The 23939-nt window shown below is 40.3% G+C and overlaps 4 protein-coding genes across 15 annotated transcripts in view; 2 read left to right on the forward strand and 2 right to left on the reverse strand.

Moving 5' to 3' along the window:
- The window catches only part of spsb3a (splA/ryanodine receptor domain and SOCS box containing 3a), a 9234-nt gene extending 6464 nt beyond the window's left edge, over window positions 1–2770 (reverse strand). Inside the window, exons 1-3 of the mRNA XM_015048760.1 lie at window positions 2562–2770; window positions 523–733; window positions 198–378 (exon numbers count right to left, since the gene is read on the reverse strand). Coding sequence (XP_014904246.1) covers window positions 198–378; window positions 523–648 — 307 coding nt within the window. The 5' untranslated portion in view covers window positions 649–733; window positions 2562–2770. The remainder of the gene's footprint in view (window positions 1–197; window positions 379–522; window positions 734–2561) is intronic.
- A 1514-nt stretch (window positions 2771–4284) lies between these two features.
- mrps34 (mitochondrial ribosomal protein S34) lies at window positions 4285–6312 on the forward strand. 2 transcript variants are annotated; one of them, XM_015048762.1, is made up of 4 exons: window positions 4285–4426; window positions 4546–4899; window positions 5183–5225; window positions 5878–6312. In XM_015048762.1, exons 2-4 carry the CDS (start codon window positions 4582–4584, stop codon window positions 6174–6176), a joined length of 660 nt encoding a protein of 219 aa, XP_014904248.1. In that variant the 5' UTR covers window positions 4285–4426; window positions 4546–4581; the 3' UTR covers window positions 6177–6312. The 2 variants fall into 2 exon arrangements, with proteins under 2 accessions (XP_014904248.1, XP_014904249.1); XM_015048763.1 differs by having other exon boundaries at window positions 4322–4361.
- Window positions 6313–7389: 1077 nt separating this feature from the next.
- On the forward strand, window positions 7390–11020 carry nme3 (NME/NM23 nucleoside diphosphate kinase 3). Of its 2 annotated transcripts, none has more exons than XM_015048765.1 (5): window positions 7390–7484; window positions 9057–9187; window positions 9284–9385; window positions 9460–9572; window positions 9864–11020. In XM_015048765.1, the coding sequence occupies exons 1-5, from the start codon at window positions 7439–7441 to the stop codon at window positions 9976–9978; spliced, it is 507 nt and encodes a 168-aa protein (XP_014904251.1). In that variant the 5' UTR covers window positions 7390–7438; the 3' UTR covers window positions 9979–11020. The 2 variants fall into 2 exon arrangements, with proteins under 2 accessions (XP_014904251.1, XP_014904250.1); XM_015048764.1 differs by lacking the exon at window positions 7390–7484 and adding an exon at window positions 7910–8006.
- A 1634-nt stretch (window positions 11021–12654) lies between these two features.
- The window catches only part of mapk8ip3 (mitogen-activated protein kinase 8 interacting protein 3), a 31582-nt gene continuing 20297 nt past the window's right edge, over window positions 12655–23939 (reverse strand). For 5 of the 10 annotated variants that reach the window (XM_015048750.1, XM_015048756.1, XM_015048749.1 and 2 more), the window contains 21 exons: window positions 23222–23270; window positions 22854–23005; window positions 22626–22682; window positions 22369–22536; window positions 21827–21986; window positions 19943–19993; window positions 19065–19151; window positions 18630–18779; window positions 18352–18517; window positions 18034–18225; window positions 17222–17399; window positions 17005–17124; window positions 16600–16680; window positions 16406–16473; window positions 16169–16317; window positions 15864–16035; window positions 15647–15760; window positions 14826–14864; window positions 14250–14414; window positions 13385–13531; window positions 12655–12782 (listed from right to left, as the gene is read on the reverse strand). In XM_015048750.1, the coding sequence (XP_014904236.1) occupies window positions 12655–12782; window positions 13385–13531; window positions 14250–14414; window positions 14826–14864; window positions 15647–15760; window positions 15864–16035; window positions 16169–16317; window positions 16406–16473; window positions 16600–16680; window positions 17005–17124; window positions 17222–17399; window positions 18034–18225; window positions 18352–18517; window positions 18630–18779; window positions 19065–19151; window positions 19943–19993; window positions 21827–21986; window positions 22369–22536; window positions 22626–22682; window positions 22854–23005; window positions 23222–23270 (2593 nt within the window). The remainder of the gene's footprint in view (window positions 12783–13384; window positions 13532–14249; window positions 14415–14825; window positions 14865–15646; window positions 15761–15863; window positions 16036–16168; window positions 16318–16405; window positions 16474–16599; window positions 16681–17004; window positions 17125–17221; window positions 17400–18033; window positions 18226–18351; window positions 18518–18629; window positions 18780–19064; window positions 19152–19942; window positions 19994–21826; window positions 21987–22368; window positions 22537–22625; window positions 22683–22853; window positions 23006–23221; window positions 23271–23939) is intronic. The other 5 variants (XM_015048751.1, XM_015048759.1, XM_015048758.1 and 2 more) reach the window with 3 other exon arrangements.

Here is a 23939-nt window from a genome sequence, read left to right on the forward strand (position 1 = left end):
GGGAATATGTCGTCGGCAGTAATCCCCCCCCCCCCCCCCCCCCCCGTAAAAAAAAAAACTTTTCTAAGGTTTCTTACTCGAAAAACTAAGACCGGCCCCCGACCAGAAAAGGGAACAGTCATGTGGCCCTTGCAGGAAAAAGTTTGGGGACCCCTGCGTTAGAGGTTGTTGTTAAAACTGTGCAGCTGCTTTGGTACCTTGGTCATCCTCTCCACAGTGGCAGTCTTTGACTTGGTGAAATCCTCGTAGGCGAGGGTTGTAACTGGTTTCTGCCTGGGAGTCGCAGGCACAGTAAGACTCTCCTGTAACAGGGACAGCACTGGGGACCGGAGGAACCATCACGGCTGAGTAGTCCGCCTCCGAGTCAGAATCACTGTACTTTACAGAGAGATTTTAAAGAACAACCCTTAGTGTTCAACACATCAGGGGAATCAAAACACAAATCTGCAGTTTTTAAAGACCAGACATTTCCCTTTTCTGCATCACATGAACCAAAACGATTTCCGGTTTTGAATGGTTTACCTCCAGCCGGTCGTAGCGCCACTGTTCAGCTTCAGAGGCCAACACGAGGGCCCGGGCGTCGGCGTCCCTTCGTATCCCACCCCAAACGTAACGCCAAGCCCGGCTGTTCCTGCTACGTCTTGACATGGTAGCAGAGTCGAACAAGTAGAAGAGCTTCGCCGCTCGATCCGGGTTTACTCCAGATGTTTAAGGAGCAGCATTAGTCCAACGGCTGAAGGAAAACAAACCAACATGCGTCATAACTTCTTCCTCCAAGTTTTTACACCAACATGTCCGACTCTATTTGAGGGCTGTATCGGCATTGAGTGCAGCTTAAACTAAAGACACATATTAACTGATTATTTTACGGCATAGTTTTTAAGGACTAGCCTAGGCTCAGAGGGTCACAGTCAGTGACCAGTGACCAGTACAGTCTCCGTCCTTGCTTTTCATTCACTGTACATGTAAAGGTAGAGGGTGAAAAAAAAATCTCTGAGGGAACAACAAGATTCCTTGGATCACAAACCCAGATTTCTTAGATTAACATCTAAGCAAATTCCATAAAATTATTGATTTCACAGTATTTTCCTCTGCCTGGGTTTCTATATTTTGGCACAGAAGGTGCAGAATGTGACAAAATAATATTTATTTTTTGAAATTACTACTAATCAAGCAATAGCTTACATTTCAGAAATAGAAACTGAAACACAAAGTTGATAAGTTGCACATCCTTGCAGCAAACCCTTTACTATCCTATTTTTTTCTAACTACATAACCTTATTTTAAAGCATCTTCCACAGTTAAGTGTCAAACTTGCAACACTGTAATAAATAAGCATGTAATAAAATATGTTTACAAACATGATAATGAACACAAAATTTTAAATAAATGGATTTAATGGGAATAAAAATCAAAAGCCTTTAAATGTGATAATTATACATTAACTACTATTTAAATGAAAATTCTTACAGTGAAAATGTGCAGCTATTATATTTGAGAGCAATATATAATTATTTTAGAGTTTAATTAGTATGTTCCTGTGTTGTAGTGCAGTGGGATATGATTTAGTTCCTGCTACTACTTGTCAAGTAGGTCCTAATATTTGTTCGGTTAATCTGCAAAGTGGGTCAGTTTCATACTAATTACATTGTTTGTTTTTACTAACTAACTTTACATTTTGTATATTAATTAAATAATATATGTATTTAAACTAATTAAGGTAATAGTTTATTTATTCTAAGATTTTTTTAGAAATACTTTTGGACCTTGACAATCAAGCAGGCAACTATAAGATGTAAATAAAAGGACCCGAGATCAAAAAAACGCACTTAATTAAAAAAAACACAACTAATTTCTAGAAACATAAAATTTCCATTTTATTAAACTTCTTCACAATAAAACTAATATAAACACACATCATATTCTTAGACAATGCGGCCACAAAACGACAAACCCAGAGTAATTAAAGAGAAATGTTTATGTTTTTATTCTTTTTCTCAATTAAATTTATTTCGTTTTGTTTATGTGAAGACATTTTCCTTTATTCGTTGCACTTACAGCCAAATATCACATTTATTTATTTATTGTTTCTCATTCTTACATTAAAATCGGGTGTTTTGGCATACAAAATAGCCTGGATATTACCAAAATATCGAATCTGTGTAAAGCAACAGAAATAAGCCTCATCGCATTCACACAGCAAAACCATATATATCATTTAACACAAATAAAAAAAAGAACACCCACTATAACATTTACTGTTTTCTTTGCCAGATTCATCAGCTTCTTAGCCTCGAGCTAACAGAGCAGCTAATGCAAGCCAACTGCTCGGATTGAGCTTCGTCTTAAAAGTATAATAAAAAAAAATAAAGTCGTGACTTCAAATTACTTGTTCGCTACCATTTATGTGTGAATAAATCACCAAATTGTTGTTTGTCGCGACTTATTGCACAACCAGAACGAAGAACCTTGCTACTGATGCATAAAAAGAGCTAGCATTGCGCGGCAAGCTGCTGTTAGCACACATCCACCCAGGATGGATTAAAAAGTAGAGTCGTTACCTGTTAAATTGCCCTCTAGTGACACATAAACCCGACTAATCCACGGGGGTGGTGTTCCTTTGATTCCGGGTATTACTAGACAGTTAACACACAAGAAGCGAAGAGGTGACTTGCTTCGTTTCGTTTTTCCATGACCTACTTTCTGCCAGTGTGACCGTGTAAACAAAATACAGGAGGAGCTAATTCACAGGGAGGTTTGAACCTGCATACCAGCTAACGACATGTGTAGTCACTTGTAGCTTTGTCTGATAGAACATCTGAATTCAAAATAAATGTAATTAATAGCAAAAGTCAAACAAAGAGGCACTGCTTATTAATTAAATTGTTCCCATTTTTGCATTTTATGGAGCATAAGTACTGCTAAAAAAATATTTGCTGACTAATTTGGCTGCTTGGTAACATATTAATTAAACATAATCTGTCTGACAACAAGAAGGCAACATAAAGATCAAAAAAAGAAAATGAATTCAAAAAACACTAGGAAAAAAATTGACCTCAGTCTGAAATTGTTTGCAAAAATAGTTTTTAGGCTTTTAGCCTCGAATGAACAAATTAAAATCCATTTTCTAAATGTGTAGAATAGCAAACCAAACCTTATCGGAGTGGTCAGGCTGTCAACATTTTGAAATACTGACTCATCTAGGCGGTCACAAAGCAACATCTAATGCCATAATCTGAGAGTTTCAAATAAATTGTAAAAATATCAGCATTCAAATGTGGCAGTGTGTGGCTGCTTCAGGAATTAACCGAAGGAAAAAAAAAAAAGTTTCCGACCTTAAGGCAAGGCGGCCTTATTTAGCACCATTCATAAACAAGGCAGTCCAAAGTTTAAAACGCCGAAAGAAAGAAGAAATAAAATATCAAGCCTAAGCAAAAAGCATGGCATAAAAGAAAAGAAAAGAAAAAAAAAGCTAAAATACTTATTAAAGGCAAAAAAGACAAACATGTTTCAAACTTTTTTATTGACCAGACTGTTTGGTCAAAAGCAGGAGTAAACAAATATGTTTTCAGTCCTGAGGGACTCGTCTTTTGTCTGACGGGCACCAGATCACCTCTTCGTCATTCGCCTGCAGTTCCATCGAAAAACTAAAATTTTAGTGTTTATAGGGTAAAAAAATTATCAACCCCTTTTCTATTTTATTTGTGGCGTTTAAAATTTGCCAAATTAACTGAAAATGGATGCCTTCATGCAGAAATGGATGTCGGCGTGTGACATTATACCAGGTTGTTCTAATAATGAGAAAATTTCTTAAATTGAAAGGGGTTTTAGCCAACACTGTTATTTTGATTGAAGAGATTCAGCAAATGTTCTGTTTCTTTTTTCCATGATCTGTCCTGGAAATGCATTAAATATATTTTTCTAATTATTATTTAAGGCAATAAAGTTCAGTTAACGTTAATCTTTTGGCTGAAAGAAGGAGTATAAAAAAACACTCATTGAAATACATCCGTAAGACATTAATACTTCTCAAATAAAAAGCTTTCTTTTTGAGTAATTTAGAGTACCCATGTTATTCGTTGTCTACTTTATTCAAAGTATAAAGTACTTTGAATACTTTGAATACTTTGATTTCATAGATTTCATAATCTATGATTTCATAATCTATGAAATCAAATTTGCACATTCAAAGAAATAAGACTTAGTATTTGTATAGGTATTAGTAGTATCTGGAACCAGAATTTCTCTGCTGCGGAACCAAATTGCAATCACAGTTCTTTCAGGGACTATTTATGAACGGACCATGTGTGCGGAAAATGCGTGCTTTGCTCACTGAGGTCAACTAGGAGTTAATTTCTTTGGTCATTTTCAGGCATTGAAACTAATATATTTTATCATTAGTAGATAATCTGGGGTTTCATACCAGGTGGTTACCGTTTACTGACTCTTATCAGTAATTTTAATGTGTTTGTAGCACCGATATCTGCTACGCTTACACAATTTCCGCCCCAACCATGTCGATGTAACAACCATTTTCGTCCTCAGGGTATACTGTGACCGGGTGTTTGTCCACTTGCAATCATGGTGAAAAAGAAGCGGCTCCGTCTCATCGCAGAAATGGCTCGGAAGATCCGGGCGTACCGGGAGCTGAAGTTTCGGCCGAAGGAGTCGCAGAAGTACGCCCTGGACTACGAGAATATGAGGCGGCCTCTCACTGGGAAGATGCTGCCCGTGTTGGCCTGGCAGGACGTCCGCAGGGAGAGCCGCCTCTTCTCCCTGCTGGCGGGGATGAGGCTGTTCGGAGTCGGCCGCATGTTCACCCGTAAGTCTTGGTTGGAGGAACACCCAGAGCCCAGCTACTGGGAGATTACCAAGGTCAAGGTGGACTACACAGCTGAGGTGAGCTGGCAGTGGAGGACAGCACTGTACCCACTCCCCCAGTGAAGCTGTCTTGCTTTTATTTGTTTATACATGATTAATTTTGGTTGATCAGGCCTTTCCTCTCCTACCATCACAAACGTGAATGCTGAGTCTTCTAATCTGTTTTGGGAATTTAACAGAAACCTCATGCTTTTTATTAGTTGAGTTTGCAGATCAATATGTCAACAAATGAAACATTAACATGTTTGTTTTGTGAAAAAACACAAACTTAGAAATCATTGTGTTTTCTTTACTTTTATAGAACATGGATCATGGCAAAGCATGGGGAATCCTCACATATAAAGGTAATCTTAATCCCTGTTGATCTTTTTCTTGTTTATAAGGATCCTGGATGCTGTATGAATATTTACAGTTGCACATAAAAAGGTGGCTTTGTAGTATCTAACACTGAAAAAAATTCATCACGTTTACATTTGGCTTTAAAAATGACTGCATCAGTTACTGAGTCTTGCAAAGGTTTTCATATCTCTTGTTACATTAGAACCACAAACTGCGTTTAATGCAAAATCTTTTTGTATCAAAATTTTGTTTCCTTTTTTGTACTGAGATTTTGTTTCCTATTGTTCTTTTACAAACATCTGAGACCTTCACATTCTTTACACTAAAAGTAAACCACACACCAGTGAGACACAAGGTGATGTTTGCAGAGAATTCATTGCACCGAATTGTATTTAGGAGTATCATAATAGGATCCACATGTTTTCTTTTAGAAAATATATGTTAAGATGTCTTTGTAAAACATTAAAAACCTAGGATATAGTGTTGTTGCACCATGAGGGGAAAAAAAAAAACATAATTTGTGGCTGTAAAGTGACAAAATTAATCCAAATAATTAAAATTATTAGTAATTATTCAAATGTCTTTTTGTTGTGATAAAGATGCACCGAGTACATATTAAAAATCATAACTACTCTGTAAATAAAATGTACTTGTTAGGCAAACAGGAAAAAGAGGTGAAAGAGGTGGAGAAGGTGATGTACCACGACTGGCGCCTGATTCCCAAAGGCATGGAGCAGCAGTTCAAGGACTTCCAGCCCCTCCCAGAGCCTCCGGTGCGCTACGTTCCCTACCCTCCCCTGCTCCGTGCCATGATCCTGGCACAGCGTGGGAGAGCTGGAGGCAGGGTGGTGACAGAGGAGCCGGCCTTGCCCTTACAGAGGAATGTGGTGTTCAACGTAGAATATTTCCGCAAACAGGAAGAAGAGAATCGGAGGAAAGAGGGGACAGCGGTGTGAACCAGAACGGTCTTTTCAAGGACTCGTCTGAGCCGCTGCCGAGTGCTGGACTCAAATAAGGTTTCTTTATAATCTCATAGAGAACCGTGTATGTTTGTGTGTGCTAAATATTAAAAGCGGGATCAAACCGGCTCCTTCAGTGATGTTTGTTTTCTTCATTAAATTCATTTGCTGTTGTTTTGTACTGCTGCCCTGCAGCAAGAAGGTTCCAGGTTTGAATCCTGGACAAACCGTATGAAGACCGTCACTGTCAGTTGCAACACATTGCACAAAAATGACTTTTACAAAAAAATGTTCAGCTGTGTGCAGTTCAGATAAAAGCAGTTCTACAGTACAGACCAGAACATTATCTAAACCTAATCACTACACCATTCATTTCTGCTTTTAATAAGGCAAATGTACAAAATCCTTTGTTTTAAATCTTAAGTATAAACAGAAAACTACAGCCATCTTACTTGACTAATAAAAATAGACAAAATGTACAGGATGAATTCAAAATTGTGCTGATAAATATTAAAAATATTTTTTTACATGTCCTTTTGACTCATGTTTTGAGAAACATTTGAGTGACAATTCCAACAAAAGACATTTTCTGTTAAGTACTGTGGATAGATGGCGCCAATGCACCCTGGGCTCTGTAAAAATGCAAAAAAATAGAACTGCAGTGGAATCTGAAGTTCTATTCCATGGGAATTTATGTACAAACTATGAACTATAAAAACACACACAAACACTGTTTTAAAAAAAAACTATAATGATGGAGTTACACTTCACCTTTTCTAATCTAATGCAAAATATGTTCTGTACAAACACCTTCACATCTTTTAACAGCTTTTAACTCAGAAGCTTCTACATTCAGCTAATTGTGGAGGTAGCAGAGGGAACTTTAAAGTTCAAGTAGTTAGTTTTATATTGAAGATGCTTAATATTTATGAATGATTACGACTGTTGCATGTTTTGATTAAAAGGCGCGATGCTGTTGCAAGTTCATGAATAAAAAAAATTAAGGAGCCTCTATTATTGTAGTTTGGCAAGCCAGGGATCTAAAAAAAAATAAAATAAAAAAAAACTAGAAATGGTTATAATTTGTAGAAGAAAACTCAAAATGACGGATTTTTGCTTTGTAGAGCCTAGTGTACCTATTAAATATTTATTGGTTTGCCATACAGGCTCGCGCTTTGGAGCATTCCTTAGCAACGTGACGTAGCTCTCCTCCCTCCTTCATTCTCCCAGACTACAGTGTGCTCCGTCCTGCACCGACAATGATCTGCCTGTTTCTATCTATTTTTGCCCACGTCTTCCAGTCAGGTTGGTGTTATATGTATTTTAGTCGCTGGGTTGTAGTTTTCCGAGCCTCGCTTTGAGTTTTACCAAGTTATATTTTCAGTTTCCAGGAGATGCTGGTGGGTCAGAGTCGCTGGTGGGTCAAAGTCCTCGGTTAGCCGAAGGCAGCACTTATACCCGGTACAGTAGAGTTAAGAAGCTCTCTAACTTTAACTGGAGCGTTGCATTAGTTCAGACTGCTAAATGTGACTAAAACAACCCGAACTAATTAATTATTACTAACTAACTAACGTGTTGTCTCAGCCGCGGGTCTAACAGCATGCAGCGTTCAGCTCCTCATTGTCAGAAAAGTTGATTCATCATCCTATTATTAGCTCAGGGGTTCGCGCGCTGCTTATTGGGAAGATTTGTGCTCGTGCGCAGACTGTGGGATCTGATAGGCTGCTGCAGACAGAGTCCCCACAATGAGGCCAACAAAAAGGTCGCAGCGAGATCTGCAGGAACTGGAAGACCTGGTTCCCAAACAGGCGCGGATTGATGAAACCGGTGAGGTTCCTAACTTCTGGTTTGGACAGCGGGGAGTGCGGGGGTGTGGCTTGAAATGATGTCGATGTGCAGATCTTTGAGCACCTGCTGCAGGTACTTTGTTTTAAATCCAGCTGCCGTGCAGAATATACTACGGAGCTGCTGTTGCGCATGAAAATACTGGAATACAAAAAGCTTGCATAAAGCTTATTGAGATGTAAGTTGAATTTCAAATTGTGAATGTCAGCATTTTTATAGGTGTCCACTAGGGGGCGATGCTAATCAATGGATGAGAACACCAAGGCTGGATCTGTCAGTGCCGACCCCAAACCTGATTATTTTAGAAGGATTTTTTTGTTAGATGCATTGTTTATTTATGCAACCAGATGCCTTCAGAAATTCTAGAATGACTTTATATTGTCATATTTTATAGTTTCACCTTTGTATAATAGGTCATTAACACCATATTCAGCGAAGAGGGTTTTTATGTAGAAAATTGGTAAACAAAGAACATAATTAAAATTAAGTAACACAGACAATGACTGTTTAATGATACAGATTTACTTGATAATCCAATTCAGGATTTCCCACAGTGTATTATAAGCCTGGCGGGCCACCAGACTTTACCTGTGTCCTCACCAGGCTTTGCAATGTTAATTTATTTCAGGTTTTTTTTAATGATTGCCTTTTTTGGGACCTTGTAGTTGGAGTTTAGGTATTAACTTATCTTCCAGTCTTCCAATAATGCATAGTTATCAAGTGTGATATTTCCACATTTTCTGTCAATTTAAAAAAAAATTTAACTTAAAAACATGGCAGGTGATTGGATGACTGTCCTAGAGCCCGGAGCACCGGGCGTAGCAAGTTTTCTGGGGGAAACCCTGCAACTATATTTCCAACTTGAGAAACAATAAAGTATTCTATTCTAATGACAAACTTTTAATATGCTTGCTGGAAATTCAGTATTGAGTTTGGAATGCTGGTTTGAGTTTGATACCTTTGGTCTCAGTTGTCGTTGGCCTCAAGCGCATGCTGTGCTCAAGTTAAACAGTTCCCTGTGTGCCGTTTCAGGCTGGACGGGAGTGAACGAACGCACCTTCATCGCCGTGAAGCCGGACGGTGTGCAGCGGAAACTGGTGGGAGAAATAGTGCGTCGTTTTGAGAAGAGAGGCTTCAAACTTGTTGCTCTTAAGCTTATAAAGGTATTCACTTGTGGTTGAAATGCTGCAGAGGTTTTAGCGCAGTGGATCAGAGACGCAATCTGGTAAATGAATGTGTCTATCTTGGTTGCACACCAGGCGTCTGAGGAGCTACTAAGGGAACACTACTGGGAGCTGAGGAACAAGCCTTTCTACAGCACCCTAATAAGCTACATGAGTTCTGGACCAGTTGTTGCAATGGTGGGTTTCCTCAACGGGTTTCTCAGCAACGTTTTGATGTGTTGTGTTTCAAAGCGTCCTGATTTTTTGCGTAGGTGTGGCAGGGTTTAGATGTTGTGAAGACCGCTCGCAAGATGCTGGGTGAGACCAATCCCGCAGACTCACTGCCGGGAACCATTCGGGGAGATTTCTGTGTGGAAGTGGGCAGGTAAGTCATTTCATCACCTTACTCTGCAAGTTACGGGTCTGATCTCAGTGTTTTATGTGTGGAAACATGCAAACAGTGTTCTAGTTATACTGGATAAGAATAAACTGCAGGATAGTAAGCCTTGAATTAACAATCTCAGAAATCCTTTGAAGTCATTGTGAGGATATATTGTTGGTTAATAAAAATGGGCCATTGTATTACTTTTTTTACATTGTCGTGTTTTCAGAAAGTACCTGTTCGTTTTGCGTCGGGATGATAATCAGAGGAGCAACTTTCACTCTTTGTTTTCAGGAATGTGATCCACGGTAGCGACTCGGTGGAGAGCGCCCAGAAGGAAATCTGTCTCTGGTTCCATCAGGGCGAGCTCCACCGCTGGGAGAGCAGCCCCAACAACTGGATCTACTGACGTTTACAGACCTTCTGCAGCTTTAAAACATCAAACCTCAGTTAACTTCATCTTTTTAGCTTCGGTAGTTTGTAGCAAAGAAAGGTCATCTCTGCTTTCCTGCATCTTTTCCTTGGTTTAGATTTTTGATGGGGTAAACTTAAAGGGGCAGTAATATGTGAAATTGACTTTTTTGAGCTTTGCATCGTGTTATGATGTTATGAAAACATACCTGGAGTGTTTCTTTGATCCTTTCATACATGCTTGAGAAATCCTGTACTCTCCCATGGCATCAGCGCTGTGATGGGCCAGCGCTGATGACAAAGCTCTTCCTCGGAGCTGCAGTTTCCAACCTTCAGAACATTACAGAGCGTCTTGCTTAGCTCCTTCAGACTAGCCAGCAGCAATTAGCAAACACCTGGTGGAACTGCACATCTGCTGAGCTCATTATACCAGCTACTGCTCTGTGCAGTGCTGGTAAAGACGTTAAGCATGGAGCACGGTTGTGACTTCTTGAAATGCGGAGTATCTTAAAGAGACACAGGCCCAATTTCAAAGCATTAAATTACAAAGTCAAATTTACAACTGAAGGTAACATAGTTACTTGATTTGCTAAAAGAAAATAGCACTAGGTGCCTGGAAAATACATAACACTGCCCCTTTAACAAATCGAAGGTGCATTAAATAGATTGAAATAGTTAGGGCCAGTAATGTTTTTAGTTTTTAAGCTATAAGAATAACTTGTTGCGATAAGAAACTGGAATTATGAAGACAATGGATTTGAAACTGACTCACTACACGATTTAAAAAAAGAAAATTGATATTAAAACATAAAAAAATAGCCTTTTTTTCAGTTGTATCGAGTTTTCCATGTTCTCTGTGGGTGTAAAGATGATCATGTGGAAGTACTTGAATATAAAGTTTCCAGCTTTTGAACAGCATTGAACTCTATTGTTACTGCTTTTGTATTTTTATACCAGGCTCAGTTTGCAGCCTCCATAACACTGCAATAAAAATGGAGCAAGTTCATTTATTAAACTTGAATAAAACAAAAAACAAGTTGAATCTTTCTGAGACGTTTTTTGCTCTGTACTTGTTGCATCCTCCTTTGATGCAAACAAAAAGAAACCCAGCACACACTCAAGGTGATTGCTTTCGGCACACAAATATGTTTTAATATTTAATCCACAGATAGAGATCAATGCACGAGTTTCCATACTGAACAAAGAGGATGGGCTTCAGTGCGTCTGGACATTTACAGTTATCCCTGTACATAAAATAACAGCATGCCACTGCTTACCTGCTTCACACCAAAGCATCTGATCCACAGCCAATCAAAGAGGGAAATCTTTTAGGAACCAAAATATTAAACTACCAGTCTGATTGGATGTGGAAACGGTCTGACCTTTCACCTGTCTCAGACTGCTGCGGCTGCACCACATATTTGCAGGATTGTTCTCACTGAACACGTCTATGCCTTGAAAATTTCTAACCGTTCCACATTTTGTCATGTTACATCCGTAAATCTTGACGGAGATGAAATGAGTGGCATGGATTTGTATTTAGCACCTTTTACTCTGATAATCCGTGATATAAATCCTGGAAAACACCACTTGATTAGTAAAGAGAATTCACTGTGTTTTTACATTACTTTACAAAATTACAGCTGTTTTGTTATAAACTGATGTTGCATGTCGCCCTGAAAGCACCGTACCCACAGTGAAACGTGGTGGTGGCAGCGTCATGCTGCGAGGTGGACGCATTTGTTTAGCACAGACAGGGAAGAATCACCTAAAGTTAGACACAAGAAGGATGAGAGGCTAAATGATGAGTTACTAATTATAAAATCCTAAATGTTTGCTGTGGATTTGCATTAGTTCCCCTTTTTACTCTGAAACCTTTAAATGAATTTGTTGCTTCATCATGTAAAATTCCAATAAAATACATTTATGGTTGTAACATGACAAGATGTAAAGAGCTTGAAGGAGTAAGAATAGTTTTTCAAGGCGCTGCGTGTTTTCAATCAGGACCTAACCAGGCTGTAAAGCATTTTAAGGGGGAAAAGAAATGTAATTTCTCAATTTATTCAACATTTACTTTCACTGGGACCAAATGTATTTTACTTTAACTTATATCATTGCATAAGATCTGTAAAATGTACTCTTTTTTTTGTTGTTTTTTGAAACTGCAACTTCATCTACCATCACATTGCTGTATCTGTTGCTCTCCTTTCTTGTTTTTGTTTTTAGATTTAAGTTTCCATAGATAGCGAACTTAATGGCAAAAATTATCAGGAGGTCTGGGCCCGATGCAACCGAGACTGAATATTGGAGATAAGGTGTGCTTACAGATTGAGTATTCGATGGTTACAGAGGAGGGAGGTAGTTACAAGGCTTATGATGATGGTTACAAGGCCCTGTGTGGGACAGACACAGGATGGCAAGCAGATAACTAGGTCAAAGGAGGTACTTACAAGGCATTAAAGTTAAAAGGTGATGGGGTCAGGGCGGGGTGTTTAATAGTTACAAGGAAAGATGCGCAGCTTGAAGGGTTTATTCTTTTTCAGAGGGGAACTTTTACATGACCGGGGAATAATTACAAAGTTTTAGTGGCTTGAAGCTTCTGGGGGTGGGGGGAGGAGAGAGGGAGATTTCTTCAGTAAGATGTTCGGGTGTACTGCTAAAGCAGATTTAGGCGTCACTCCGGCACGTAGGACACCTGCCAGACGATGATGTGGCTTCGCTCAGCTTTGCTCAAAGCAGGTTTCATCTGCGAAGCCCCACCGCCGCTGTCACCTTCCTCAGTCTCATCATCCTCCCCATCACCTACAGGAAAAAAATAAAACCATGGATCAGGACACAATTATTCCTATAATTCATGAAAATAAAACACCTCTTTGGTCAGTTAATTAGCTTACATATGACAAGTCACATTAGTGCACAGAAATGGGTAACACTTTATTTGAAGTGTAACATGAAGGAGTCTTCATAAACGTTTATGACTGTTGTCATTAAGTGTCATTTGGTAAATTATGACATTTTTAATGCAAAGTATCACTAAAAGTTGCATTGAAAGGGCATTAAAATTCGCCAACTTTGTAATTTTTGGTAAATACTGACACTTTTAATACAAAGTTGTACTAAAACTTGCACTAAAAGTCAATTAAAAGTGTCAACTTTGCATTAAAAGTGTCATTATTTACTAAATGACACTTCGTGACAACAGTCATATCCATTCATGAAAACTCCTTCATATTCATGACAGGTGTTAAATCATGTTTATGTCAGTCTTATTCGTACCCCTTCAAATAAAGTGTTACCCAAAAATGTAGCTTTTAATAAAATGTTATCAGAAAAGTGGCATAGCAGCTAACACCATGTATGTGTTTACTAAGAAAACAGCAAATTGTGTGAAAGTTTGCGCCCACCTATGCGGAAGTCGATGTAGCCCTCTCCTCCGCTCAGCACCAGCACGTTCTGAACGCTCTGCGCCTCCGTCTCTGTGGGCGCCGCGGTGCTCTGACCTTCGGATGGACTGTCCAGAACGCTGCCGTTTAAGGTGGCCAAAACATTGCCTGTGCAAAAAAAAAAAAACAGGAACAAGTAGTTAAATATAAAATAGCAATTTGGACATTTAAATTGCATATATACAATAGCCTAGAAAAAAGTGATAATCTGTATTTTTTAAAAATCGAATTAAAAATATCAAAATTGAGTTCTCCTTTTATGGAGGGCTTAAAATATGGTAGTATTGAAGATTCTTGTGGAGTTTCTCTGACTTGGGCCCTGACTTGTTTTCAATATGTTACTTTTGAAGTTTAACATACTTTCATGTTTTATTAATATAAAAGCTATCAATTCTGTGCAAATGACATTAAGACAGGCAAACGAAGCATCTAGACCAGATTTTTAAACTCACACAATCCGTTTTAAACTAAAAACCTAATAATTTCAAATTGAGCTCTCTGTTGTGGAGGGATGCTTTAAAATGTTCAGATCTGTGACACTTTTCTGTCCCTGCGCCATGTTCATGTGGTGTATCTCAAGGCTCCACTCTGGGCTCCGTTTTGTTTTCAATATGTGTGAAGAGTTATTGGACTTTAAAGTGGCATTCATGCTAGGATGAAATAAGAATAATGCTAAAGTCATCAAATTTAGGTGACCTCAATTTCCTAACAGTGTTTAAATTTATATCAAGCTTCCTTTTATACTGTGTTGAACAAAAAATGTCACCTGAAGGCGGGTCAAAAAGCAGTTCATTAACCTAAATGTAAAGCCATGGTGTATATTTACCTGGTACGGATACGAAGAACTTGACAGCATCTCGGTGTCCATGGAAACACAGCTGCGCTTGGGCCATGGAGCAGTAGGGGATGAAGCTGCCGGTGCTCTTCTCAGAGCTGTCATCGCCGTACACATGGATCACACCGCCGGAGGACGTAGGAGACACTTTATTGGCTGATGGAGAAAGAGAGAGAGAGCATTTTGGTGAAAAGGCAAACAGGAAGGCTCGCAGTAAAAATCACACTAGCAAAAATAAACACTTTAAACCCCAAAATAAAATGATAAATCAAAGACCTTGCATGCAGCAAATGTGTTACACGGAGAAGATATATATATATATGACAAAAAAAAAACAAAAAAACAACTGTCATGCAAACCATCTAATCAGGAAAATGTGACAATAAAAATCGTTGAAGAACTTTTAGTGTTTCTCAGTACAGTAATAAAACACAAGACTGCTGAAAGTATACCACCAACAAAAAGCATGTAGAATACTGCAGGTCTGCAGGGAAACATGAAGGGTTGACTGGGTGAGAACAGTTAGATCACAACAGCAGGAGGAAGGGAGGGAGCGCTCCCACTTACCCCTCAACCCCAGCAGCTGTCCCCGGTGAAGAACCACCGCTTTGCGGGGAGTGAGAAGAGGAGAAAGGGGCGAGAAAGAGGAAAGCAACAGAAAAAAGTTACGACCTAGACTGGGAGAAGGAGGTCCAACCACTGAGGGAGAGAGGAGAGACGGAGGAGGGAGAAGACGCTTGGAGAAGAGCGGAGGAGTGGGAGTTTTTAGATTAAAAAAAAAAAATCCAAAGAACCAGTTTAAGGAGTGATTTTTTTTTTTCATATTTTCTGTTTCGTAGTGCAATTAAATTCAAACTAACTTTCTAAGCAATTACTATACAATTTGAAGTGATTTCAAGGTAAAGCCATCAACTTCAAATCAATTTCAAAAACTTAATTTTTTTATTATTAAAAAAAAAGGGTACCTAAAAGTTTCTACAATATAAACAGTATCAGAAAACATCCTTCTTACAAGGAACTATACAGCTTTTTATTTACAGTATGTTGAGATATACCTGTGATACACGTTTAATCCTTAACAGAGTAATTAAAATGTGTTTAATTAATATTTTATGTAGCAGCGCATAAATGAGATTTAAAAAAGCCGTTCTAAAACTTTTTAATAAATAATAATCTTTTGGTGTATGCATCTTCCAGCTTTCCATAATCTCAGTCAGATTAGTTAGAGAGCAAATTTTTAGGTTTCGATATAAGCTGATCTAAACCTGTCGTGATTGGCTGTATTTTTGGGGCCATTGTGGTGACAGAAGATGAACCTTTACTTCTTGAGTCTTTCTCAGATTTAACAGGTCTTCTTCCATGATTCTCCCACTTTCTGTCGCACTTACTCTCTGTCAGCGGGATGGAGATGATCACGCCGTTTCCTGTCCCCACCCAGAGGCGGTTTCCACCAATCAGCAGGGCCGTGATCCGCACAAACGAGAAGCCCAGCTTGCCGGTACCTTTAACCCAGAACCGTGGACGGCGTGTTAAAGCTCAACGTCAAATACCCCTGCAACGATAACTAAACTGCGTAAAGCCTCCATGAACCGAGCTTGAACTCACCCAACATTTTGCTGACGTATGGCTCAATGTCCACGTCCTGGAGGTGCTGGTGCGTGTGCGCATGGTACAGACGCAGGGTGGAGTCTAACCGGATCGAGACCCACACGCCGTCTCCGATCCAGGCCAGCTGCCGCACCTGGCTCTCCCTCCGGGGGTGGGCGTCGAACGACTTCTGCGAAGCAGCAGAGAACGGGAAACGAAGGGAATCATTAGAAAAAAGCAGCAGCAGCTGATCTACCGTAAGGAAAAGACTGAGGCTAAATGTTGGATTCAGTTGTTTAACAGAGGGATGTCCTGCAACTCACCTCGATCTGCATGCTTTTGGGCTGAATGACATGAATCTTGTTCTTATAGCCGCACCAGACCTTGTCGTGGACGACCGCCATGCAGCGGATGGAGTGATGAGGCCGGCCGAGGTCCATGAGGTGATAGTTGGACAGGTCCCACAGGCCGTCTGGGGACAAAAACACAGTGAAGCGAAGCCGGCACGACAGACTGGAGGCAGTCACACCAACATGAAGCAACAGTCAAGATGCAGACACCTTCTGATCGGTGGAATATGGCGAGCGTCCCGTCGGCGAGGGCGACCAGCACACGACCTTTCACGTGTCTGAAAGGAGACGGTAGACGGAAACTGCTGAAAGACTGGAGAGAGATGCTGAATTCAGAGCAGAGAGCTGCAACTAAACGGCATGTGGCTGCAATAAAAAAGGACGTGGAGGGATGTTTGACTTACACCAGACTGAGAACCGAGTCTTTGAGTTTGATGGAGTGGAGACACTTCTTCCAGTTTCCGACGGCAGAGTGGACATAAAGCCTTGGAGAAAAACAAGAAGGTTAGCAACAAGAAAATGGCTTTTCTTTCTAGTTTTTGCTATTTCTACATAACTTTTAAAAAACTGCAATTTCAAACCTAATCTATTTAAGTCAGTTTAGACTCTTTTTTTTGTCTTGATACACACACTATAACTTTCTGACCGTTGTTATATTTTCCTTTCATCAAAACACATCAGGAAGTGTTGAGTTTACAATTTAGCTTCTAGTTTTATTTTTCTTATTTCATTTAAATATATATATAAAAATGAAGTGCTTTATTTGAATTGTTGAAAAATAAAACCTCCTAAGAAGTAGATCTGCTCACCAGCCATTCTGTGCCCCGAGCCACATGGTGGGGGCCACGCTGGTGTAGTTTTTGGTTTCTTCCCCTCCTTCCTCAGACTCTGCGGGCTGAGACGACTCCTCTTTGGACTGGCCCGCGCTCCTGAGTGGACAGACACCATTCGAAGCCTCAACCCGGGGGCTTATTGACACGTTTTCTGCAGATCTGTCCGTGCAACGTGCAACTTTTGACTCCCCACCTGTCGTCTGCCGGACGAGGCTGAGGATCGGTGAAGACGTGCTCGGTGAAGGGCCCCGGGCGTCCGGACCCCATCTCCGCGTGGCTGGCCGTGGATTCGGAAACCTCCGTGGCCTCGGTGGCTTCCTCGGTCGACTGGGCGGGGTGAATCTTCCCGTTCATGGGGGGAGCGGCGGGGGCTGCAGGAAAACACCAGAAAGATGTAGACACACAGTTTTATTTCCTCTGTCAGGTGCAGAGCAACGCTAAAATATTCACACCATTTGTCACATTAAAACACAGCAGGGTCAGAAAAGCTGATAAGAGTTGATGCAAAGATGGATGGAGCTAAAAGTCCAGTAAGTATTTTTAGTCTAGTTTCTAGTACAAATATTTTAGTACACTTGAAATAAGATAAAACTATCTCACAAGTAAGATGAGATTACTATTGATGAAGAGTACTAGTTCCACTGACAGATTATTTCACATATAACCACTTCATTGACTTACAACCAGTTTCTATATCATGATGTAAATTAGTTTTGTCTTATTTCTAGTGCACTTTACTCTAGAAGCTGTACCAAAAATACTTGGTAAGAATTTGTGTTTCTGCAGTGCAAGAAGACGGCTTCCCAGGCACTGAGTTAGATGTCTGTCACATTTTAAAACCCTGGAATATTTTTCTCCTTTGCAAATACGTTCTGCTTTATGTTGATCCATTGAATAAAACCCCAGTAAAGTAGAACAAAGTCTGAGGCAGAAATGTGACAAGATGAGGAAAAGCTAAAGCAGTTTGGAAACTTTTGCAAGACCCTGTATTGGTGATGAGCCCACCTTGTCCTTTGTCCACTATGGGTGTGTCCGTACGCGAGGAACAGTTGCTACGGGCAACACTGCAGTTCGTGGCACAGCCAACCAGCGTGATGCCAGCCAACATGCCCTCCACGCCTCCCATGTCCTCTCCTCCTCCTGCATCACCTGGATCCAACACGATTTCTCCTGCTGGATAATCACTCTCGCTTGCAGCTGGAGAAACCAGAAATACACATGAGCAGCAAAAAAACAAACAAACAAACAAACAAACAAAATACCAACTTACTTTCACATTTAAATATAAAACAATCAGGCATAAAATGGTGTTTTCTATTTGACCTGGCACACTGGAGATGCAGAGCACGTGTGCGTTGCAGACGTTGAACTGGTCGACCAGTGAGCCAGGCTGGTTGGCGTCGATGATGACCACTTTGCTGGCAGAGTGGGTGCTGGTGAGGATCCACACTCGACTGTTCATGCTGTCTGTCTCCTGGAGCTCCTTAGACTGAGAGACACATGTGGAAAGATAAAAACAATGGCGATAAGATAATAAAAAAACAAGGGTTACTAATGGTTTATTACGGAGGAAATGAAGCCATTAAAACACGAAGGGCTACCTTCCTCTTCTCAGGTGACGTGTTCTTCTTGTCCGCTCGGTCCTCCTCAGTCTGCAGGGGGTCGCTGCTGCCTGGTGGTGCTTTGGGTGGCGCCACCTCCTGGCTGCCGACTCTCCATCCCGTCAGGTCGACTCCTGCTGCACACCACAACTACAAGCACAAATGCAATCAGAAAAAGTAAGAAATAAAAGAAACGGGCCGGGATCGAATAAGTTTATACTTCTACCCCCTTTTTTAAACAAGTAGTCATCTAAACCGATATTATGACATTAGAAATAATAAGCTCCCAGTAAATAGTGAGGCTTCCACATAATCAGACACTTCTTATTCAACTTTTACATCTTTAAGGTAAGAATAAAAACGGATGAAAAACGTAAATAAAGCATTCTTTGAGCATATGTACCCACTTGGCTCATTTCAGTGAAATCCTCTCACCTTCCTGTTAGGGTCTTTCTCCACCAGGGGGCGACAGTACACCGGAACAGGCACATTCTTCATGCGGTTATCCTCCTTCTCATTGGTCTGCAGGGAAAAGTGATGAGTCGTCAGGAGACAGGCAGGGAAATTATATGTTTTGGTTGGCTCGTAGCATCTCGATGTCCCCTGAGTACTGACAAAAAAATTATATATATATATATAAAAAAAGCCCAAAAGCACCGTTTGATGTCACGATATACCCAGGCTATCCATCACCGGGTGGTGTTATCTTTGTGTCTCCGCCTCTATCTGTAATAGTGAATTTATCTGTTCATTGCTACAAAACATTAGCATTAGAGTCTAAGCTATGTATGTGACAATGTTAATCCAATGTGTGTCAATATTTTTGAAATTAGATTATGCCAGGGAGGGATTTGAGCAGAAATTAAATGTTTATTCCAGAAGCCAGAACAGCTAAAAATGGAGAAATAAAACAAAACACCACAGTGTCATCACTATAAAGTGTGTTAGTTGCTCTTTTTTTTTTTAGTTAAAACACCAAGATAAAGCAGAGTTGTTAAGAAGTGTGTAAAGTAGGGCAGGTTGAGACAGACAGAGGTCAAAGGTAAAAAGGCTGCAAGGGGTAAGAAAGTCTTGTAGCAAATATCCAACCACATCATGCCTACAAATAAAACGTTATCGCTAAAACTTCATGCATTTCTGGAAGTCCGCTTGATCACAAATCCTACATTTGTGATTTTTCTTTTTTCTTTTTTAATTTCAAAAATGTCTTTTTCTATCAGCTTCTGGGAGGGTCAGAGCTTCAGGTGGGAGGTTAAAAACAGGAGGGGGGAAGCCATGAAGGCGCATGCTGGCTCTCTGTCGGTCTCACTTGCCTGTTGTCTCTTCAGCGGGCTGTCCTTAGCGCCGTCCGTCTGACCGCCAGTCTGCGGGAGACCAGAGTTAGAGCCACCTGCCTACCAACACACCGCGCCATCGGCCTCTTTCCAGCCAAGGGAATCGACCTTGCTCTGCCAGCAACACTTCAAGATACACTTGAAGCCAGACATTTATTTAAAAAAAACTTATTTTTTTCCCCCTGTCTGACATTAAATCATACTAAATCTTTCAGTTAAGTTAGGATGACTTTTTTCTTCTTTTTTTTTTCGGTGATTAATTCTGAATTCTCCAAAATTTATATATTTGCTTAGGATTTGGCAGATTTACCCTTTAAACTGCAGGACTCAGTTTCAACATTTTAGGTTTCTCACAACAGTTTGCTGGGATTTTGGCCCATTCCTCCTGACAGAACTGATGTAACTCAGTCAGAATTAGGTCAGAGGTCTGTGATGGCAACTCCTAAATGTTGACTTTGTTGTATTTAAGCCACTTTGATTCAGATGTGAAGGCATTTGGGTCATTTTTCATCTGAAAAAAACTTAATCCACACAAAGCTTCTTGACAGATACCGTGAGATTTTGCGCTAATATTCCCACGTGATGTTCTTTCTTCGTAATGAAATGTCTTGTGAAGTGCACCAGATCTTCCTGAAGTTTAACATTCCCACAGCATACTGCCCCAAATGTAACATTTACATGTAAGATTTACATTTCAATGTAAGATTTGTTCCTGAATGTATTTATGTGTCATATTCTGAGTGTTTTATGTTGTTTTTGACGACTTCTTCAGCCCGTCTCACTGCAGTACTTTTTCTGACCTGAAAGAGGAAACGTTTCATCTGGTTTAAATCCAGATGGTGAGCTGAAACAGCTCATTTGGTTTTGCTGCACAGTGTGTGTGAATATATGACTTCACTGCAAACCAAAGACAAAAAAAAAAAGTAGAAGAGTTCGACTTCTATTATAAGTTCTAGCTTCTTATTTCAAAGGACAGGACAATTTCCAGGAAGATTTTTTAAAAAGCTAAGCTGATGATAAAGTTACTGTCCGTTTAAGAAGAGTAGTCCTTAAAAATTAGGTTTATTTAAGATCCTCGTGTATTTAAAAATAATTCCTCCACTTCATAAAATTTACAAAGGAAGTTTAGGTCCCAGTTTCAGTCCCTCATGTTTGCCACTTGATGCTTTACAGTAATGCGCAAAAGTCTTATGTTATGTTCTGTTTTCCTTTAGGTTGTGATTAAGATTTTACTGTAATCTTTTATTGTGGTCATCATGCTTTCTTGAGGTCATTAGCTGCTCTTTCACTTTCCTTCAGTCTAGTTTTGAGCCATTGTCAGAGGAATGTTTTTTTCTTCTCTTGTTGAGGAACTTAATTTGGCCCGAGGAGAGCGTTGGGTCTTCTCTGAGAACAATTTAAAAAATACCTTTTCCTCTTAGCACAAAGGCTGAGGTCCTCTCCTGCTCACCCTACAGGTTTTCTATAAAAACCAAATCTGAGGACTGAGACGAAAAAAAAAAAATAGTTTCAAGATTTTTCTCTGTGATTTGGTTCATTCTTCTCATTGCCCATGTGCAGAAACTTGTAAATAAATCTGACTGATTGTTGTCTTGTTTTTCCCATTTTGAGGAAAGGCTTGTGGCCTTTCCTCATTTTTTGGATTACATCCTGTTCAACATGCTGTCATGTAACCAAACAGGACTGAAGATAAGTGGAAAAACAGCCAAACTTCAGAAGACACGAAGAACTACCGATCATGCAGGATTCGAAATTATTACAAGAAATTCTTTGGGAATTAGACACAAGGAAATGATTGGACTTTTAAACCTTGGGAGGTCTCGTAGCCACGAACGTGGGGAGGCCCCTGTGTGTGCGTTTCACCTGCTTGAGGCGAGATGGCACGCTCCAGCCACAGGCCTGCATGATGCCGTCGTCACGGCGCATGTGCTCTCGAACCTGCCTGTACTGCTCACGCCGCTGCTCTCGGCGCGCCATCAGCGCCGAGTCACTGAGGAGAGACGCAACACCGTTACTGGCCAGTCTGGAAGCAATCGGGGGCGGGGGAAGAAAGAGAGGGGAGAGAAGGCGAAGCGTTAGCAGCCTGGCCAGCCAGCAGCGAGAATCAGAGAAGAAGAAGAAAAGATGGCGAGAGGAAGCAGAAGCAAAGCTGCTATTTCCTGTTAAGGAACATTAGCTAGTGGTCTTGTTGGTCCTGAAAATCTGTCTTTTTTTTTTTTTTTACTTTATGCCAACAACTTTGTTGAGCATACTTCTTCTGCTGCAGCCATTAGCTGCTTCTTGTCAAAAGGAGCCAACTACGGCAGAAGCGCTCTGACCTGCAGGCTGCTAGAAGCGAGCGAGCGTCCAGGCGTGCTGCAGAGTAAGACTGCGACTAAGTTTGTTTTTTGGCTGCTTTTGCTCACTCTTCAGGGAAGAACTCCAGCGTGCGGTTGGAGGTGGAGATCTGGCACATGGTGTGGCTCCGCCGCTGGTTGAACGCCGGCGAGGGCGACTTGTAGTGGATGTTGACGCTGGAGTACGGGCGCTTGACGGGCGGGGGGCTGGACGAGGTGCTGAAGAGGCGTGCAAAGCTTTGGGACAGAGATTCAGAAAATTATCTTCTTTAGCAGTTTTTCGTTTTTATTTCAGTCAATATTTCAGAATAAAAGCTGAAGCTTACAACTGCCAGATGGTGGACTTCTTCTTCTCCTGGATGGGAGGACTCTCCCTGGAAGCCCTGGGAGGAGAGAGGAGAGTAAGTTCATGATTTAAATAAATAGTTCAATTGAAAAATGCCATTAGGAGATTTCATAAAGTAACAAAATATGGAAGAAACAAATCAGATTTGTTTTTCTTTTAGACAAGAGAAGAAAATTTGAGATGCTCTCAATTTTTCTTCGTTGAGTACCTGATCATCTCTGTCCATCGCACCGCCTCCTGCAGCTCCATCAGCCTCTCTTTGTACTGGTTCCGCTCCATCAGCACACGGGCCATCTCCACCCGAGTGAAGCGGCGCCGCTGGGTCATCGACATGTCCCCGTCCTGCATGGGCGACGAAAACTGGACACGAAGAAGGAGAGTGCACTTTTACAAACCGATTTTTAACTAAAGGAAGTTACACCAGCCGATTCCCGTCTTTTATTGTACAAACCCTACGCAACTAAATAAGTCATTAATACACAAGCACTTGAAGTTCTGCTTTCTTTACTTTGGGGCTGCCAATAGCAGTAGAGATACTGAACGGGGTGTGTAGGAGCAGAGGTTGAGTTTACTCACGTCATCGCCAACTTCGTCTTTGGAGTCCCGGGATGCTTCCGCTCTTAACCTGAAGTCACAAAGCAACACACAGCAACTCAGTTACATAGAATAAAAATGATTTAATTTAGTTTTTAGCAGATCAGGAACAATTCCCAGCAGGATTGTTTAACACCAAATTGATGATGTAATTTATATCTGATAGACGGTGGATAAACACTCCAAACTCTAAGAGCTTTTCAAACCCAGCTTTTTGTTTTGGATGTTTTTTTATTCTAGTATTTAATATATTCATTGTTTATCATGATAAATTTGAGCTGTTTTTACATGCATGAGCGCACACCTGTTCTTCCACAGCATTTTGATCAATCAGTGTATCAATCAATCAATCAAGACGGTATTTGTTATTATACAATTAAATGCAACGCAAGGTGTGCAGTTACAGAAATGTGAACAAGTCAAAAGCAAGTAAGCAACCGTCGATTAATTAATATGAAACAATTAAACATGACTAGAGTAAAATGTCATGTGAAATGTGACATAAACATTGTAAATAAAACAACAAAACTCAAGAAACTGTTGTTTTACACTTTTTTGCTTAGTACATATTTCCATATGTGTTAATTCATAGTTTTGATGCCTTCAGTGTGAATCTACAATGTCAATAGTCATGAAAATAAAGGAAACTCATTGAATGAAAAGGCATGTCCAAACTTTTGGTCTGTACTGTATATGTTTG

The sequence above is a fragment of the Poecilia latipinna genome, unplaced genomic scaffold (genome assembly GCF_001443285.1).
Source record: "Poecilia latipinna isolate Pla-1442-1.1 unplaced genomic scaffold, P_latipinna-1.0 Scaffold902, whole genome shotgun sequence".
In the NCBI taxonomy this organism is placed as follows: domain Eukaryota; kingdom Metazoa; phylum Chordata; class Actinopteri; order Cyprinodontiformes; family Poeciliidae; genus Poecilia; species Poecilia latipinna.